We start from the raw sequence: 20545 nt of genomic DNA on the forward strand, positions 1-20545 counted from the left end.
GAACAATGATTGTAAAACAGTAGAACAATGACAGTAAAACAATGGCAAATTCACGGAACGTACAGGACACTCTGACGACTCAATAATATATTATCAATTATTCATTTTGATTTGTTTAATGTCAACGTCAAATCCCTCCCCCACTAACCATCAAATGTTATGATTGTTTGATCAAGCACGTGTTTGATATCTAACACATGCACAGGGTAAATAGAGGTTATCACGCGAGTGTGTTTGGGGATGGTAAATATCCTGCATTAGGAATAAACATTGTATTTAGCGAGCCTTGGCGAGCTAAATACATAGTGTTTATTCCTAATACAGGATATTTACCATCCCCAAACACACAAGCGTGATAACCTCTTTATCATATAATGTCATTCTTTAATTCTGTGCTTTAAAATCGCTTTCCCTCTCTTTCCCTTTACCGAAACATTGCGAGTTTTCCTGGAATGCGCGCATTAATATTTATTACGTCACAGGGTAAGTGATGTGTCAGTCGGACAGTGACAGTAGCCAATATAGTTCCAACTGAAATCTGTTTCTTATACAGTGGCGAAGCAACATATACACAGTTGTTTTTAATTGCCTTTCGCGGCAATCCATCGGTCTGTCCGCTAGAGTAACTGCCCTTTGTCAAAGGGAAGCTACTCTAACCCTAGTCTATGAGGCGCCACGGTCAGACGTTGTTGACAGTCGGTCTGCCCTGTTATAACGTTAAGAAGTGTAGTCAAATGTACACCCAGAGACAAAACGAAACAAGGTAACAATTCAAACATATTTCGGCCAAATCCAACTATTTTAATTTTTTGGAGAAGGTTACAAGCCGCAGAGGTCTACAAGTACAGATATATATGGCTACTGGTCCCGCTTGGCTAGGCCTCGTGCCCTCGCAAAATTGTTTCGAAATTTATATTTCCAAAGTTGCCAAAACTTATAAAATGCCTTAGCTACGTCACAGTTAGATACTGATTTTCAGCATATTAGAGTGTTCTGTTGATAATGATAGCCATTATCCCTGTAGTTTATCCAGATTCCCGATGGTTAATTCTGACTCGATCGCAGAATGACGAGGGCGACGCCATGTTTGTTTATAAACAGTGAAAGTAGTCCTACTTGACCTTTGATATTTGCATCTCTATCCGCATATGACCCCAACGGATATCGTTTTTATCCGTTGGCTTTATCCTGCCGAGAAACCTACCCATTATATGATAAAGACAGGTATCTGCTAGGGCTAAGCAGTAGGTAGGAATCAAAACTCACTTGCAACACTGGCAATATATAATCATTGGCATCCCCTTAGATAGTTGTGCTAAGGAGCATATTTTCATTTCGTTTTTGCCCTAGTTACTACCATATGATCGCTTGTTGCTTGACATATATTTAACTGGAGCTACCAGTTGACATGGTGACATTGTGTTGCAATGTAATACAGACTTGCCCGAGCGTCAGTCAGACAACAATGACGGGTACTGACCTTGTAGAAGAGAGAGACGGCCAGGTTCTTCCTGTAGGTTGTACTGGACAAGCCAGGGGTGGTGTCGGGAACCAGCTCGGCCGACAGAGTCGCAAAAGCACCTGCAAATGATACATGGATCAATGTATCTTTCTTCTGGGTACTAAGTTCTCTCTAGTGTGGCAACCGCGACCAATGACAACCAAGAAAGGCAGGCTTTTTTCGTACAAAATCTTCCCACCTTAATTGAACATTGCATAACCAATTTATGATAGCACAAACTATTCTGCAGCTGACTAAGTGTGATCGAATATTGTGTGTGTGTCTCTCTTTCTCTCTCCCTCTCTCTACTCCCATCTTTCTCACTCTCTACCCCTCTCTCTACTCCCATCTTTCTCTCTCTACTACCCTCTCTACTCCCATCTGTCTCTCTCTACACACTCTCTCTACTCCCATCTTTCTCTCTCTACTACCCTCTCTACTCCCATCTTTCTCTCTTTACCCCCTCTCTCTACTCACATATTTCTCTCTCTACCCACTCTCTCTACTCACATCTTTCTCTCTCTCTTTCTCTCTCTCCTCTACCCCCTCTCTCTACTCCCATCGTTCTCTCTCTCTACACCCTCTCTCTACTCACATCTTTCTCTCTCTCTCTTTCTCTCTCTCCTCTACACCCTCTCTCTACTCACATCTTTCTCTCTCTACCCCCTCTCTCTACTCCCATCTTTCTCTCTCTACACCCTCTCTCTACTCACATCTTTCTCTCTCTACCCCTCTCTCTACTCCCATCGTTCTCTCTCTCTACACCCTCTCTCTACTCACATCTTTCTCTCTCTCTCTCTTTCTCTCTCTCCTCTACACCCTCTCTCTACTCACATCTTTCTCTCTCTACCCCCTCTCTCTACTCCCATCTTTTTCTCTCTACACCCTCTCTCTACTCACATCTTTCTCTCTCTACCCCCTCTCTCTACTCACATCTTTCTCTCTCTACCCCCTCTCTCTACTCCCATCTTTCTCTCTTTACCTCCTCTCTCTACTCACATCTTTCTCTCTCTACTACCCTCTCTACTCCCATCTTTCTCTCTTTACCCCCTCTCTCTACTCACATCTTTCTCTCTTTACCTCCTCTCTCTACTCACATCTTTCTCTCTCTACTATCCTCTCTACTCCCATCTTTCTCTCTTTACCCCCTCTCTCTACTCACATCTTTCTCTCTCTACCCACTCTCTCTACTCACATCTTTCTCTCTCTCCTCTACCCCCTCTCTCTACTCCCATCGTTCTCTCTCTCTACACCCTCTCTCTACTCACATCTTTCTCTCTCTCTCTCTCACTCTCTCTCTCTCCTCTACACCCTCTCTCTACTCACATCTTTCTCTCTCTACCCCCTCTCTCTACTCACATCTTTCTCTCTCTACACCCTCTCTCTACTCACATCTTTCTCTCTCTACACCCTCTCTCTACTCACATCTTTCTCTCTCTACCCCCTCTCTCTACTCACATCTTTCTCTCTCTACACCCTCTCTCTACTCACATCTTTCTCTCTCTCTCTCCCCCTCTCTCTACTCCCATCTTTCTCTCTCTACCCACTCTCTCTACTCACATCTTTCTCTCTCTACACCCTCTCTCTTTCTCCTCCAATCGTTCTCTCTCTCTCTGCCTCTCCCCTCAGATCACTTACCTTTGAGGACTTGAGGGTCCCCCAACTGTTTGCCCTGTAGAAACGCCTCTGTGTTGCTGGCGTGAACCTAGGGAGTATCCTAATGTTGTACATCATTGGGTCAAGAACAGTAAAACATGTGATGTAACATTGATCCTCATTACATACTTCACTGGTTTTATTACCATCATGTGTATAACATCTTTATTCCTACACGGACGAACGATTCCTTGTGAACATTCAAAACAGTTTCATGAGGGCATATATTTCTATCCGATGTATTCGTTCTCGTAACATTGCAATGGCTTTTAGTATTTAACATAATATTTTTGTTCATCTCAGGGAATTGATAATATTTCTAACTTTACCAGTGTCTTGTTGATGCCACCGTACACCAGGGATGGTTTGGATTTGACCGTGAAATTGTTACTTCTGTCCAGCTGCATCCTGAAGCCTGCTGACACGTAGGCGTGGGCATTCTGGAAGAGTGAGTGAGTGAGTGAGTTTGGTTTTACGCCGCTTTTAGCAATATTCCAGCAATATCACGGCGGGGAACACCAGAAATGGGCTTCACACATTGTACCCATGTCGGGATTCGAACCCGGGTCTTCGGCGTGACCCGCCCCTTTCTGGAAGAGTCGAGTGGACATGTTAGTTCCGTTGTAACCAGTTTTACCAAGAGCTTGTGTGTACTGGTGACGTGGAACATTATCAGGGTGAACAAAATGATCTGTACCTGTTGTCTTGGAGTGGCTTGAAGGTTTTTATCCACACACATTTCGTGATGGGAATGGAACGATAATGTACGGATGAGTTGTTTGGGTACGATCGTATGCATAGTTGCATACCCGTGAAGATCCGGGTTAGAATAGACCCGGTCTTCAGCAACCCATGCTTGTCGTAAGAGGCGAATAACGGGTGGTCAGGCCAGCTGACTTGGTTGATGCGTGTCGTCGTATCCCAATTGCGTGGATCGATGCTCATGATGTCATTCACTGGATTGTCTGGTTCAGACATTTTTGACAATCCGCCGTAATATAGTTGGTTGGTTTGTTGTTTAACGCCGCAATATTTCAGCTATATGACGGCGGTCTGTAAATAATCGAGTCTGGACCAGACAATCGAATGATTAACATAATGAGCATCGATCCACGCAATTGGGATCGATGACATGCATCAACCAAGTCAGCGAGCCTGACCACCCGATCCCGTTAGTCGCCTTTTACGACAAGCATAGTCAACTTTTACGGCAAGCATGGGTTGCTGAAGACCTATTCTACCCCGGATCTTCACGGTATATTGCAGAGTCGGGCGTTAAACAAAACACGAACAAACAAAGCATAGTTGCAACTTCTATACCATCATGCAGAAGGTTACCTCCAAGCGACATTGCTTTAGCTATGTACCTGCTGTCTTTGGGAAACCTTGAAGGTCTTGACATACACGTCTCCGGATGGGAATGTTGGAAGTATCACAGACAGGATGACCTTGCCCTTCATGTCTAGGCTCAGGAAGTCCATAAGACTGTATGCTCTCTCCGTACCATCACTCGATCCTACACCAACGCAATAAAGTAGATGTGCATACCATGTCCACTAAATACATACTTCCCAAGGAGCTGAGAACGTAAAGCCATGCACACTGAGTACCAAAGTAATTATTTTCAGCACCATGGACATATTATTTGAGTTTATACAAAACAATATCAAATTGCATTAATTTTAATTGTATTTATCAAAATTTCATACAGTATTAAAGGTATTTTAATGTATTTATTCATATAACATAAAAAGACTCAACATCTCAACACGCGATAAGGAGACGCAGGACATGCAGTTCATGTACATGGTGGTTTGTTTGTTTGTTGGTTGGTTTGCTGGTTTGTTGTTTAACGCCGCACTCAGCAATATTCCAGCTATATGACGGCGGTCTGTAAATAATCGAGTCTGGACCAGACAATCCAGTGATTTATATCATGAGCATCGATCCACGCAATTGGGATCGATGACATGCATCAACCAAGTTAGCGAGCCTGACCACCCGATCCCGTTAGTCGCCTTTTACGACAGGCATAGTCGCCTTTTACGGCAAGCATGGGTTGCTGAAGACCTATTCTACCCCGGATCTTCACGGGTCTCATGTACATGTATGTATATCTTCTCTTGCAGGAGTATTATATTAATCTTGTCATACGAAGTTTGTCATGTGTACCATCATGAGCATATATCTCACCAATGAACAGAGTTGCCCCGACTGTCTCGAACATGGTGAAGACATCCGACGGGAACTCGGTGTGCAGGTTCTTCAGCATCAGGTTACCGGCCCAGCTGCCCAACTGAAATACATAATCTTACGTTTTAGACTCATGCATATCCCTTCACTGAGATCTGCAGGGAGAACCACAGTCCAACCGTCAACATGTAAGATAGTCGTCATATCTTAAATTATCCACCTGTGTTCGAAGACGTGAGGGCACAGAGGCAGCCCTCATTATTTGTAAGGACGTTCATGTGACGGTTGATTTTAAGATTTTTGTGACGTCGTGAAATTCATGACAGCGTTTCGAATTGCGTGTTACAATGCAGTGATAATATGTATTTTACTTCCTGCAAGCAGATATACAATCATTCTGCGTGTAGCTTTACAGTGACGCTGATCCATTGACCCGTGAAGATCCGGGGTAGAATAGGTCTTCAGCAACCCATGCTTGCCGTAAAAGGCGACTATGCTTGTCGTAAAAGGCGACTATGCCTGTCGTAAAAGGCGACTACCGGCATCGGGTGGTCATGCTTGCTGACTTGGCTGAAGCATGTCATCGTATCCCAATTGCGTGGATCGATGCTCATGATGTCAATTTCTGGATTGTCTGGTCCAGACTCGATTATTTACAGACCGCCGTCATATCGCTGGAATATTGCTGAGTGCGGCGTAAAACGTCAAACAAACAAACAAACCAAAACGCATAGAAACGTTCAGAGAAAGTGTTATTGACGTCATTTATGTGCGATTTCCAAATTTTACTCACATTTCTGACTCCGGTGTTAGCAATGACAGCCACGCCGTTGGCAAAGTCCCGAAAGTATGACAAGCCAGGGGTAGTGCTGTTTTTCGTGAAGACCTCCATCAAGTTGGTCAGGGTGATGCTAGGACCAAACGTCACCTTGGAGGAGTCCACCTGATGATACAATACATCTTGAAATATCAGAGAGTGAGTGAATTCAGAGGGAAACATGATTCGGTGCCTGGGTTTGTTGGTTGGTTTGTTGTTTAACGCCGCACTCAGCCATATTCCAGCTATATGACGGCGGTCTGTAAATAATCGAGTCTGGACCAGACAATCCAGTGATTAATATCATGAGCATCGATCCACGCAATTGGGATCGATGACATGCATCAACCAAGTTAGCGAGCCTGACCACCCGATCCCGTTAGTCGCCTTTTACGACAAGCATAGTCACCTTTTACGGCAAGCATAGGTTGCTGAAAACCTATTCCACCCCGGAATGCCTGGGACGTTTATTACAAACCGACGACGTAAGCGCTAGGTTATTAATGTAAAATGTCCGTGCATCGTAGATTCAATAACACACGGAAACCTGACAACTACTACCAATAAACAACATTGAAAATTCAAAAACAATTAACACGTCCCATTTTAATTCTGGAAACCCAAAAGTCCAGAAACTCTACAGTCTTTGCCCAGTATCGGTGAAAGTTATTTACAAAATTAAACATGCTGTTTTCATGGGAACATACCAAGGAAGAAAAAATGAAAAAAAAATGTTTAAAAACTTAATATTTACACTATGTCGTCCATGGGCAGGCCCATGGGCGAGAATATATTCCTTTACTTAAAACTCATGTTTTTGTTTCGCAAATACATTAAATGTATTCATTCTAGTATCATGACACAAAATATAACTCATTTTAACTTAATTCAACTATTTTATAGCGATATTGAAATAAGTTAAAATGAGTGAGAAAAAGGTTTGGCCCATGGGCAGGCCCATGGGCGAGAATATGTTCCTTTACTCAAACCTCATGTTTTTGTTTCGCAAATTATACATTAAATGTATTTATTCAAGTATCATGACACAAAATGTAACAAAATTAAACTCATTTTAACTTAATTCAACGATTTTATAGCGATATTGAAATATTTCGCCCATGGGCGAGAAAAAGGTTTGGCCCATGGGCGAGAATATTTTCCTTTACTCAAAACTTATGTTTTTGTTTCGCAAATACATGCGCGTGTTTTTACCATTTTCATTGCACATAATGTAACTCAATTTTACTTAATTCAGCTATTTTATAGCGTTATTGAAATATTTAGCCCATGGGCGAGAAAAGGTTTGGCCCATGGGCGAGAATATTTCCCTTTGCTCAAAACTCATGTTTTAGTGTCGCATATACATAAAGGTGTTCTTAGAAGTTTCATGTCACATAATTTAACAAATTTTAACTTAATTCAACTAGTTTATGGCGTTATTGAAATATTTCACTCTGGACGTGAAAGATTGGCCCATGGGCAAGAATATTTACCTTTGCTCAACAGTTTTAGTTTCGCAAATACATAAAGGTGTGTCTACAAGCATGACACATGATTCAAATATTTTACGGCGTTATTAAAATATTTCGCCCATGTTTTCGTCAGTCCCTTTAAAGCATCAACTAACCGTGTGCAAAGTATATTGTATCGTGTTAAATATACTTTATATTATATCATTACATTACTATTTAAAGATATACCTGCTGTCGGTCAATTACGATCTACCACACCACGCGTGAATAAACAGTTATGCAGGTGGGCAAACACCTAGCCTGAAAATGTTTATTTTTTTGTGGATACATGTTTTACAAATGTTCGTTGATATGTGGATATATTAAGCACAAAGACAAACAAATGTTTATGAAAGATGAATTAGTACCTTGATATATTCATCAAGATGTGTATCATCGTTTAATGGGGTAGGTATGAAATATACAGGTACGCGTGCGCGTATTTTAATGAAAAAAACTATTCGTCTTTTATTGCATAACGTTTGGCTGAATATCTTACATTCTAACGAAATCTCGAAATAATTATTTAATTACATGCGGTGTCGAACTGACCAGTGGGAATTATGTTTCAATGCGATTGAGGAAAACGTGAGTGAATATTGTGACCCTAAAGCACCTTTTAACTGCATTGGCACTTTGGGTATGAAAATGGTAACAGTTCAGAAAAAAAACACAGCCTTCTTATGATAATTCTCATATTCTCATTAGGACGTTGTATCTAATTACAGTGTCGGCGTTATTTACAAGTGATTCTACAATACCTGCTGTCGGTCAATTACGATCTACCACACCACGCGTGAATAAACAGTTATGCAGGTGTTGCTGTGGGCAAACACCTAGCCTGAAAATGTTTATTTTTTTGTGGATACATGTTTTACAAATGTTCGTTAATATGTGGATATATTAAGCACAAAGACAAACAAATGTTTATGAAAGATGAATTAATGCCTTGATATATTCATCAAGATGTGTATCATGGTTTAATGGGGTCATTCAATAAACGTATGTTTGGAGAAGATATCAAAGGAGCCGCCCAATATACACAGTGTCGTCCGGTGAACTACCACCCCACCCTGTCCATAAGAGTTATGTAATCGATACACAAATATATTTGATGCGATGTCAGTGTGGAAGGAGTTTGAATAACGTCCGCCACTGGCCACAGAAATCCTCAAAGTATAGTAACAATCAACAAGGTCAATGCCGTACTAATTACCTAGTGACGCACGTAACAACGACTGCCAATAGGGAAAATGGTGAAAACAAATTGAAATAGATTTTAATAAAACATTATTGTACTGAATAACTTGCAAAAGCGGTGCCCAAAATTGTTTGACCGTGTTATGTGTGTTGTAGACTGACGAATAGCATGTAATTGTCATGCTGTACGCATGGTGTCATATACAAATTCAGATATACAACCGATATGAAACTGAGAACTGAGATGCCAAGTACAACCTGCATTCACACATGGAAGCAATATACTTGTTTGTATGCCCTCTCCTCTGAAAAATGTATCACTAAAGTATTTGCATTGTAATAAATAAAGTAATGATAAAACTTGGTAAGTTGGTAGGTCTCCGACAGATATGATTTTCAGTTTTTTTGCACCTTTGATTGATACGGATTACGTACATGTAGTCTAGTCACTGTCTCTAATGTATCTGCTTGTTAAAAATTTCAAATGTCCTGTTATGGCACTGTTCCTAAAATAAGGCAGTTTCTTTTATCGGGTATAAATAGTTGATTCGTCTTGTCACGCAGTCATTTTTACTTGATCGAATGATTTCCACAAAAAATTCCGGCAGAGAGTTTTGTATTTTATTATATACATGTATTGTTAATTGTAGAAGATGCTTACATCACTGTATCTCAGAACGCAAATCTGATAACATTCAAACATGTAATTAGTACACAGTTAATTGTTACATATAAATTCCTGCATATTCCTTTTTTAACAAAAAGCCTACATGTATACTGAAATCGGTGTCCACTGTTAAAAGGGTATTAGTGCAGTCGGTCATGGGGCCCGTCCTCATTTCGCCTACACCTCATTTCGCCTACACCCTTATCAAAACAAATTTACAGCTGACTGCACATGTCAAGTGCTCTGTTACCTCTAAAATAATGAACTGACCCAAAAGAAGGTTAAACAGACAAGACAATCTTGAAGCTTCATACATTGTTTAATAGCTGATATTTACATTATGCAGTAATAATAATAATGACTCATGATTACTGTAGCTTTAGTACATATCCAACGGCATCAAGAAATTGCATTACAGTTTTTCTTCCACTAAGAAGCTGTGTCTTTAGTCTTTCAATTCTTTCGTCATGGTAAATGGAGAGACAATAATAAGGTGATTAATTATAGTCTGTTGCAGAATATGCGGTATAAGTGTAGTCATTTATACATATTCACATTACACATATACAGATGAAATACACGATATGATACAGTGCAAGAACAAATTAAGATACGGTTTCTATTAAAAATAATTTTTCGATTATGGATTTAATTAGCATGTTTAAATTTTCAGGCCAACACGGTTGAGATACAGCATCGGCATACTCAACTGGAGTTGTTTTCTGCCGGTCGTAAGTTCTTTGTTTGACTGAGCACACTTGTGTCGGTGTTGCGATATTTTCTTCTCTTTGTTGGCAGCCTGCCACCGGCCTGAATTTTGAGAAAGGTCTCAGCATGGGACTGTTAATTTCATCTTAATGATGTCTACAAGCTTACAAACTTGTAGATGTTGGGGCGGTTAGGACCAAATTTTTTTCAGCTCAGAGTTATAGTGGTCCTGGAACCCACAGTGTCAAACAGGTTCTGCACAATACGTCCATCAGATTCTACCGTTCAGCAACATTGTCACTGAATTTCAGAACTCTGGCATGATATAATAATCAAGGATTTCGAAGGTGAACGAGGGGAAAGGCAGACGCACGTGGATTTACTCTCATGTTATTATTGTCTGGAGTTCACAATTTTGGGCATTTCATAAACTAATTGAACAGAGTTCACCTGCACATGTCCACTTTAGTGATACAGACTGTAACTGTCTAGCTCTTAATCCCTTATAACAACGGTAACAACAACCAGGGTGAGGACACAGTAAGGTTAAACCGTGTCCAAAAGACAATCTCAGGTGGCTAACGCCATATCTCCCATCAAGTCAGCTCTGTTTTTAAGCGCATAATTATGTTTTTACATACTGAAATAAAAGGAATTAAAAAAAATCATATTTAACAAACCTACACATTACCAAATACAAAACTTTATAACCCTTTCTAGACTTCGTTCCAATTAACCTGGATCATTCAACTCGCTCGCGAAGGTCGTATACGACTTTAAAGTGAATACGTCTACAGTGTATAAGTAACTTTTAACTGTATCATATATACTCATGATAAGCAATTATTTTCGTTCCTAATTCAAATGAGCACATCCTAAGGCTAAATCTGCAAAAGGACAGACAAAATATTTCTTTGTACAATGCAAACGATACAAACGTAGCGGCGGATAATAGAGACAATGATTTAATAATCTGCAATATATCATTTGTTCTCGTTCAATCTATTGTACATATTGAAGTGATTAAAAAGTTTCAAGGAGAACTAAAATGTTGTGGGATTATGAATGTATTTAGAATATGAATGGCGAAAAACAGTCACCATATCGGATGTACATGTATAACTTGTCTTCCAACACCACGCTTGTGCCGAGGCCCATGGTCATAAACTAATCGGTCCCATAAAAGGAGCAAATAGTTTCGCAGATACTTCTTGCTATGATTCACTCCCAATTGACACACGACCTAATCATCAGTCAGACCAGTCAAGTGTGACCAGTGTACCTGCCTGGTTTTACCTCCTAATTACCGAGCTGCCCAATACTGTCATACTGTCGGCAGAGTAAGCGGCTCCAACTCGTTGAGTGATACAGATTAACCAGATTATGATTGTGTTTGTAAGTTGCGTTTAATCTGTGTCGGGTTGCAGTTGTTTTATTAGGCAAGACCAGGGGTAGTTTTTTCAATTAAACCCTTTTAGCCGTTGAGTTTGTTTTGCATTCATTTACTTAAATACATTGTTAGGTAGAATGATAACACGTTATATGGATTAAACATCTACTTAACCTGAGTATAATCTCACATGTACCCTAAGTACCGTATTATATTACTTTGCGGAGACACTGAGTATAATTTTTGAGTTGGCATTGTATGCTGTCTGAAAGACTTTACACAAATCCCTGCGTCAATAGACCCGTGATCCAGTTGCAGTTTGTACTCCAAGCGAGCAACACCTCCCAAGCCAGCACAGAGCATTGCCTGATAGCCAGCCAAGGAGAAATCCATCATCGGTAATTATCACGTTATCCTTTCAGCCTTATTCACATACTCTTAAAATCACTCTCATCGTTTGTTTGTTTGTTGTGTAACGCCGAACCTAGCAATATTCCAGCTATAGGACAGCGGTCTGTAAATAATCGAGTCTTGGCCAAGCGAGCAACACTTCCCAAGCCAGCACAGAGCATTGCCTGATAGCCAGCCAAGGAAACTCCATCATCGGTAATTATCACGTTATCCTTTCATCCTTATTCACATACATCACTCTCACTGAATTAATCACAAAACCCCTAAATCCTTAAAAAACAACAACACTCAACTCTTATAAATAACCAACACCTTATCCTCCCCCATCTCCCTAACACAGCTCGCACTCATTTCTACTCACTACCCACCACTCACACACACCCTTTGACCCAACTCCTAAAAACAAAAAACACCTAATCCCCCCTTCTCCTTAACACAACGCACGCTCTTTCCTACTCACCACCCACGCCCACCACTCACATACCTCCACTCCTTCGACTAAATATCTCCTAATCTCCGCTTTCCACTTGTCTCACCTAATCCCAGCCTTCCAGCAACAAAATAAATCTTTAATAATTAATCCATTTCCCAAACCCTCCTACTAAAACCAACAACAAATAACCACCGCAACCTCCTCCGCCTCCTAAACACAACTCACCAAGTAAAAACAACAAACCAACTCACCTCCCTGAAACACCACTCCCACTCCACCACCACTCACCAGAACACACGCTCTCCAGCTCTCCAACACAACACCCAAACAACATGACTGACACCCGCAACGCCACACTCGCATACATTCCATCTCCTTACTCACCCACGCCTGCGGAAGCGCACAACACTTCCGGGAGGTCACTCGAAAACATCGTCCCGACCGAGTATGGCGAAAACACGAAACACACCACCCCCACCAAACCAGCCAACTCGCCGACTCAAAACACCAAAAAACGCAAACTCGACACATCCACTCCATCTCCATCGCCCACACCCTCCCCGGCCGCCTTCCTCACCACCTTTGCCCTCTACTTCTTCTCCGCAGGTTCAGGCACCACACTCACACACCAACTTTCAATAGACAAAATAGGACTCTGGTTCAAACGAGAAGAGATAAACTACAGCAACATTAAAAAAGCCAACAAAGGATACCAAATTATTTTCCCTAACCAAGAATCCTTCATGGCAGCCAATAAATTAACTCAAATATTCCACGTTACCGTAATCAAACAAAAACCAAACTGGCAGCAATACACACGAGGCGTAATTAGAGTCAATCCAAGAGAAACAACTGAAGATTTAGAACTTTACTCCCTAGAAGCAAACATAAACCAAGACCTAAACCCTCAACCTCAAATCACAAGTACCCGCAGAATCACCTCAACTAGAAATGGAAAAACGGTCCCAACCTAAAATTGTTATCATCAACTTCAAAAAGACCGCTAGATTTCCCGAAGCCCCAAAACACATATCTTTCGGAGCCCACACTAGCTTAGAAGTCAAACCCTATATAAAACAGGTCAAACAATGTTCCATCTGCCTCAAATATAATCACAAAGCCTCCCAATGCACATTTAAAAAAACTAAATGTAAAAAATGCGCACAAACAGACTGCACAGGCACATGCTCACCCTGGTGCATCTACTGCAAATCCATCAAACACACCTCACTTTCAAACCAATGCCCACACAGACACACCCTCACCCAGCAGGCCAACAAACACATTAACATAGAAACGGCCAAAATCCAAACTCGAAAATTTGCATCACCCGCATCAAAACCGCTTCTCCCTACACCCCACCCAAACACCATCCCTCAAACAAACACCACACCTATAACCGCAAGCTCTGTCTGGGACGACGAAATTAGAAACCGCACCCACCTCACACACACATGCAGCCACACAACCACCCACCAACTCTCCCATACCTCACATAGCCACACCATCAACACCCGCATGCAAAATAAACCACAAAACGACCACCACAACACGACCCTCACCCAAACACTCTACAGCCCACAAGGCAACAACATTCACCCACAAGCAAGCACAACAAAAAAACACAAACACTAAATCCACAGCTACGCCCACCACGCAAGCCCAAACACAACCCTCCACACCGCAAGCCACCCCTATGGAAACCCAAACAGCTAATTCTAACTTAACTGATGAAGAAGAGTACTCCACAACAGAAGAAACAATCGAAGCTACTCCAACTAAAACAAATGAAACTACCTTCAAAAACCTAAATAGTCTCACTTTACTCCTAGCTTACACGCATAGTCAAAACTCACCAAACGCAAGCATGAAATCCTTCCACAAAGTAGCATTCAATCTAAACTTAACCAATCTCCCCTTCTTCCTCTTTAACCTCCACCTAAAAGAACTCACCAAGTAAAATAAAACTAAAACGAAAATTACCAAACACCCGACCCCAAAAATGGAAGGACTAAATATTTTTCAGTGGAACGCCAAAGGACTCACCTCCCACGGCCATGAACTAAAAGCTAAATTTAAACGAGATAAAGGCCCACATATTGCTTGTATTCAGGAAACTAAATTCTCAAAAAAATCCAAATTCACACTACCGAACTATAACTCAGTTCGCCATTAGAGGCTTAAAACGTCAAAAAAAACCACCTAACATTAATAATTCAACAAACCCCGCTGAAAAGGCAAATAACCTCGCCAACCACTTTTCGTCCGTAAGCAGTAACAACAACTTTAGCCAAAAATTTCAAGATAAACTTAAAACAGAAAACAAATCCTCCAAAGAACCAAATAATGACAACCTAGAATTAAACCACCTTTTCTCAATGGAGGAGCTACTCTACGTCATCCAAAACAGGAAAAAGGGAACAGCCCCAGGATTGGACCTAACTTCCTACCAAATAATTAAAAAACTCCCCCCTAAACTACTCCAAGCACTTCTTAAATTATACAATCTCATCTATCAAAACGGACAAGTACCTACTCCCTGGAAACAGGCCTTAGTCATACCAATCCCTAAACCTAATAAACCAGCTAATCAGGCTAACTCCTATAGACCTTAACTTCAAACTTATGTAAAGTAATGGAATCTATGGCTAAAAACAGACTACAACATTACCTAACTCAAAATAACATCATAAACCCAGATCAAAGTGGTTTCACTCCTGGCCGCTCAATCTTAGATAGCCTCGCCCGTTTAGAGCGGGACATTAAAACAGGACAACTCAGCAAACAATATACTACAGGCATCTTCTTAGACTTCTCCAAAGCTTTCGACATGGTATGGCACGACGGGCTAATACAAAAACTACAAAAAATAGGACTCAAAGGTCAAATAATAAACTACATCCAAGACTTCCTAAACAATCGTAAAATAACCGTGGGTATAGACCAAACGCTATCGGACCAATGTCCCCTAGAAAATGGCACTCCCCAGGGCAGTATCCTCAGCCCCACACTCTTCAATATAATGATAAATGATCTATTCGAGGGCCTATCCCCTAAAATAAACACATCTAAATTCGCGGATGATGGAGCCCTCTGGATCCGCACAAAAAGCATTAAAATGGCCCCAAACCTACTTCAAAAATCTCTAAACAAAATACAGCAATTGGCTGACAAATGGGGCTTCTCCCTTAACTCGGAAAAAACTACAGGAATAGTATTTAAACACAAAAACATGAAACCCGCCTCCCCAAAACTCCAGCTAAACAACAAACCAATCCAATTCCTAAAACAAACCAAATTCTTAGGACTTATTTTCGATGAACATCTCTCCTGGGACGCTCACATAAATAATCTAATAACTAAATGTAGCAAAGATCTAAATACGCTAAGATGCCTCACTGGCTCAAACTGGGGGGCCTCCAAAGACACCCTCCTCTCACTCTATATATCACTAATTAGATCTAAAATAGACTAGGGATGTGCCATATACGACACCCTAAACCAATCCCTAAGCAAAAGACTAGACTCAATCCAATATCAGGCTCTAAAACTAAAAACACGCACTCAACATGGCACCTCCTACACTTCACTCCAGGCCTTAACAGGAGAAATGCCACTAAGTCTACGTAGGGTACAATTAACCCTAAATTTCTGGGCCGCGTCTCAATCCAACCCCCTAATTCAAAGCCTAATAAACAAAAATATAAGCCCAAAAAACCAAGCCCTAGCTCGAAAACACCCTCTACTTACTCCAATATCCCATAGAATAACCAATTACTTAAATGAACACCAAATAAACAATCTTAAACAAAACTGTAAAAAATCAAATATCTTCACCCCAAAACTTAAAACACCCAAAATAGACATAACACTAGCTAGTACCATTAATAAACAAACCGACCCAAACATAGCCAAAACCACAACACTAGCATACATACATGAAAATTGGCCAAATTGGTGTCACATTTACACAGACGGATCCTCAGATCCGATCTCTAAACACACAGGTTTCGGAGTCCACATCACACAACCAACTAAAGCCACACAATCCTACCGACTCCCAAACAATCAATCAATATTCACGGCCGAACTAATGGGCATGGCCTCAGCCCTTCATAATCAACAATCTAAAAAACAACAAAAAATCCTAATACTTACCGACTCGCTCAGTGGACTACAAGCCCTCCAAAATAAAAACACCAAAAACCGCCCTGAACTAATAAATCAGATACTAAAAAGCTCAAACGATTTAACTAAGGCAGGCAAACAAATAGTATTCATTTGGATCCCCGCCCATGTAGGAATATACGGCAATGAAAACGCCGATAAAGCAGCTAAACTATCCCTGAAAATCCCAGAAATAAGCTTAAACCTACCCATCTCCAAATCAGAAATTAAAAGTGTTAACAAACAAAAAATCACCAAAAAATGGCATAACCTATATCAAAACTCAAATAGCCAAATCAAAAAGGTTCTCAAAAAAAACCTAACCAAACCAAAAATTCTACATCCGTCCAAAAAAATCGACAGAGTAATTACTAAACTCCAAACAGGACATACCAACCTAAATAACCACCTCAAAATAATAAGAAAACACGCAACAGGAACCTGCCCACATTGCAAACAACAAGAAACCCCAGAACACGCACTCATACACTGCACCCACTACCTAACACACCGAACTACACTACAAACCACCCTAAATCTAAATAAGGCTCTTACTCTAGAAGCAATCCTAAACCCACAAAATAAAATAGAAAAATTCAAAGCCTTAGGCGTATACTTAATCAAAACAGGACTAATAAATCGCATTTAAAACCCCAATAAACTACCAAAACCAGACCACATAATCAAACTAACAAACTTCCATACTCAGGTCCCTTAGTTCGTCCCCCAAACCCTCTTGGCATTTTTTCAAAATTTCAAAATTTCCAAAATTCTATATAAGCAACCACTAAAACACCCCTACTGGATTGCCAAACAACTTTTTCCCCTTTTCGGAAACACATTAAATGGCTTGGCCGGGCCCGTGTGCGAAATACGCTGCAGTCGGAAAGCGCACGTAAAATCTCCAATATAAGTAAGTAAGACCCGTGAAGATCTTCAACAACCCATTCTTGGCGTAAAAGGGCGACAGCGCTTGTCGTAAGAGGCAACTACCGGGATCGGGTGGTCAGGCTCGCTGACTTGGTTGATGCATGTCATCGTATCCCAATTTCGTGGATCGATGCACATGATGTCAATCACTGGATTGTCTGGTCCAGACTCGATTATTTACAGACCGTCGTCATACAGCTGAAATATTGCTAAGTGCGGCGTTATACAACTAACAAACAAACAAAACTTTGAGGAATTCACAACAATCACTATGACGAGGTATGCATATCTTGCAATCAACCTGAATCCAGTTACTGGAATGTCAAACCCGGGCTTGGTTAAAACAAGAATTGCAGTTAGATCCCCTATATGCTGTAGATCTCCTGTAGTCAAGAGATGCAATAGCGAGGCAGAACAATGTCAATTTATGAGGGACAGACAGCTACTCGAACATATATAAACATAGCAGCCAAAGATAAAAATGAAATCATATCATGTACGAAAATAGAAATCATATCAACACAAAAAGTGAAAGTGTATGAGTACTAAAACTGGCAATAGATATGCGTACCCTTCGTACACACATGAGTCCCATTCGACTGTCTACAACACACGAATAACTGTCAAACAAGTTTGTTACCCCTTCTGTTCAGGCAAGTTATTTAGTTCAATAATTTTGTATTAAAATCCTTTTCAATTTGTTTGCACCATTTTCCCTATTCCATGCATGTTTATGCTGCTACATCTTATTGCTCATGTTTCCAAGTATTGTAAAACACTTCAGTGTTTCTCCTTTTTATCTAACGTTATCACATTTCAGGTCATTACCATCATCTAATACACAAGAGATGATACCAAGACATATTTTATTCGGTTTTATGATCTATGCAGTCTTACAATTGATTTAATTAGTCTTTAAATCTTATGTCTAGTACATATTTTCACAAACAGGGCTGTTAGATGATATAAGGAAGGTAACATCCAGTTGAGCACTGAATACGACGTACGTTAGTCTGTTAACGACGTTTCCACAATTAATATTTTGAATAAGCCGTTAATACGCCAGTTGTGACAGGGATGATGGTATGGTAGCTGTAGCAGACTGATTGACAGCCGTTGTTACGTGAGTCACTGGGTTATTAGTACGGCATTGGCCTTGTTGATTGTTACTCTACTTCGAGGATTTCTGTGGCCAGTGGCGGACGTAATTCAAACTCCTTCCACACTGACATCGCACCAAATATATTTGTGTACCGATTACATAACTCTTTCTGACAGGGTAGGGTGGTAGTTCACGCGAAACGGACGACACTGTAAATTGAGCGGCTCCTTTAATATCGCCTCACAACATACTTTTAATGAATGACCCATTAAACGACGATACACATCAGGATCGCGGAGAAAATACAAGATTCGTTCTCGTTGAATATATATATCAAGGCACCAATTCATCTTTCATAAACTTTTTGTGTCTATGTGCTTAATATATCCACATATCAACGAAAATATGTAATACATGTATCCACAAAAAATATACATGTACAGGGCATTGCCTAAAAGTCGGGCCGGGGCAAGACGGGCCAAAGTGTTATTGGCTAATTACTTCATTATCGGCGATCATACCTTCATATAATTGATGCAATATAAACACATGACATGAATGAACAATCACCAAACAAAAAAGTGCACCATAATTAAGTAATTCGGAGTAAATCGCTTGAAAACCAGACAGTGGAGCTGTGTGTAAGCGTCGCTGATCTAGCTAACCTGTAAAAGAGCAATCGTTAACCGAAATAAGATTTAAAACGTATCAAATACTTCTAGCTATCGTGATACAAATTTCCATCTGTCGGTATAGCGTTTATATTTATAGGAACGTACTATATCTTAATAAATACCACTTTATAATGTCACTGTTCGTCGTATTTAAAGCAGACACGTTGGTTAAAGTAGACCTCTTCTCCCTATACTCTCAACAGTCACACAAGTGTTCGGTCCGACTTGGCCCGGGCTGTCAAAATCAACTTAAACCTCACAGATGAATCATCAAATGGATTCACATCTATAGATTAGTATTATATCTACCTAAATACCACTTTATTGTGTCTCAGATCGCGGTATTTAGAGAAAACAAGGTGCTCAAAGTGAAGCCCTTTTCCCTCTACACTCTCAAAATAGTCTCTATCAGAAGTGTTTGGCTTGTGTTGGGTCCGACTTGGCCCGGGCTGTCCAAATTTACTTTAAACACACAGATGTATCTTCAAATGTGTTTACATCTATAGATTAGTATTAAATCTACCTATATACCAATTTATAATGTCACGGTACATCGTATTGAAATAAAACAAGGTGCTCAAAGTGAAACCCTTTTCCCTCTACATTCTCAACATAGTCTCTATCAGAAGTGTTTGGCTCGTGTTGGGTCCGACTTGGCCCGGGCGGTCCAAATCGACTTTAAACACACAGATGTATCATCAAATGTGTTTGCATCTATAGATTAGTATTAAATCTACCTATATACCACTTTATAATGTCACGGTACATCGTATTGAAAGAAAACAAGGTGCTCAAAGTGAAGCATTTTTATTGTATTTTCTTAAGAAAATCTATGTCAGAAGTGTTCAGTCCGACTTGGCCCGGGCTGTCAAAATCAACTTAAACCTCACAGATGTATCTTCAAATGTGTTTACATCTATAGATTAGTGTTATATCTACATATATACCACTTTATAATATCACAGTGTATGGCATTTAAAGAAAACTGGGCCGTTAAAGTCAAGCTCTTTTACTGTATTTTCTTAAGAAATATTATCAAATAAGAATATGTGATTGATCACTTACAGACTTTAATGGTTTCACAAAAGGAACGACATTTCTCTTCTGACATGCTTGATTGTATTGCAGTCATTACATTTCCCCAAGATTCTGCACCAGTTTGATATAACGATTGTTACAACAGTG

General features: G+C 40.3%; 1 protein-coding gene across 2 annotated transcripts in view; it reads right to left on the reverse strand.

The window, feature by feature from the left end:
* LOC124138211 (xanthine dehydrogenase-like) overlaps positions 1–20545 on the reverse strand; it is a 68912-nt gene that overhangs the window by 26006 nt on the left and 22361 nt on the right. For both annotated transcript variants that reach the window (XM_048386247.1, XM_048386248.1), the window contains 6 exons: positions 6144–6293; positions 5351–5453; positions 4525–4673; positions 3487–3597; positions 3140–3206; positions 1481–1581 (listed from right to left, as the gene is read on the reverse strand). In XM_048386247.1, coding sequence (XP_048242204.1) covers positions 1481–1581; positions 3140–3206; positions 3487–3597; positions 4525–4673; positions 5351–5453; positions 6144–6293 — 681 coding nt within the window. The remainder of the gene's footprint in view (positions 1–1480; positions 1582–3139; positions 3207–3486; positions 3598–4524; positions 4674–5350; positions 5454–6143; positions 6294–20545) is intronic.

This window comes from Haliotis rufescens, unplaced genomic scaffold, assembly GCF_023055435.1.
Source record: "Haliotis rufescens isolate VD_foot unplaced genomic scaffold, xgHalRufe1.0.p SCAF_6, whole genome shotgun sequence".
Lineage (NCBI taxonomy): Eukaryota > Metazoa > Mollusca > Gastropoda > Lepetellida > Haliotidae > Haliotis > Haliotis rufescens.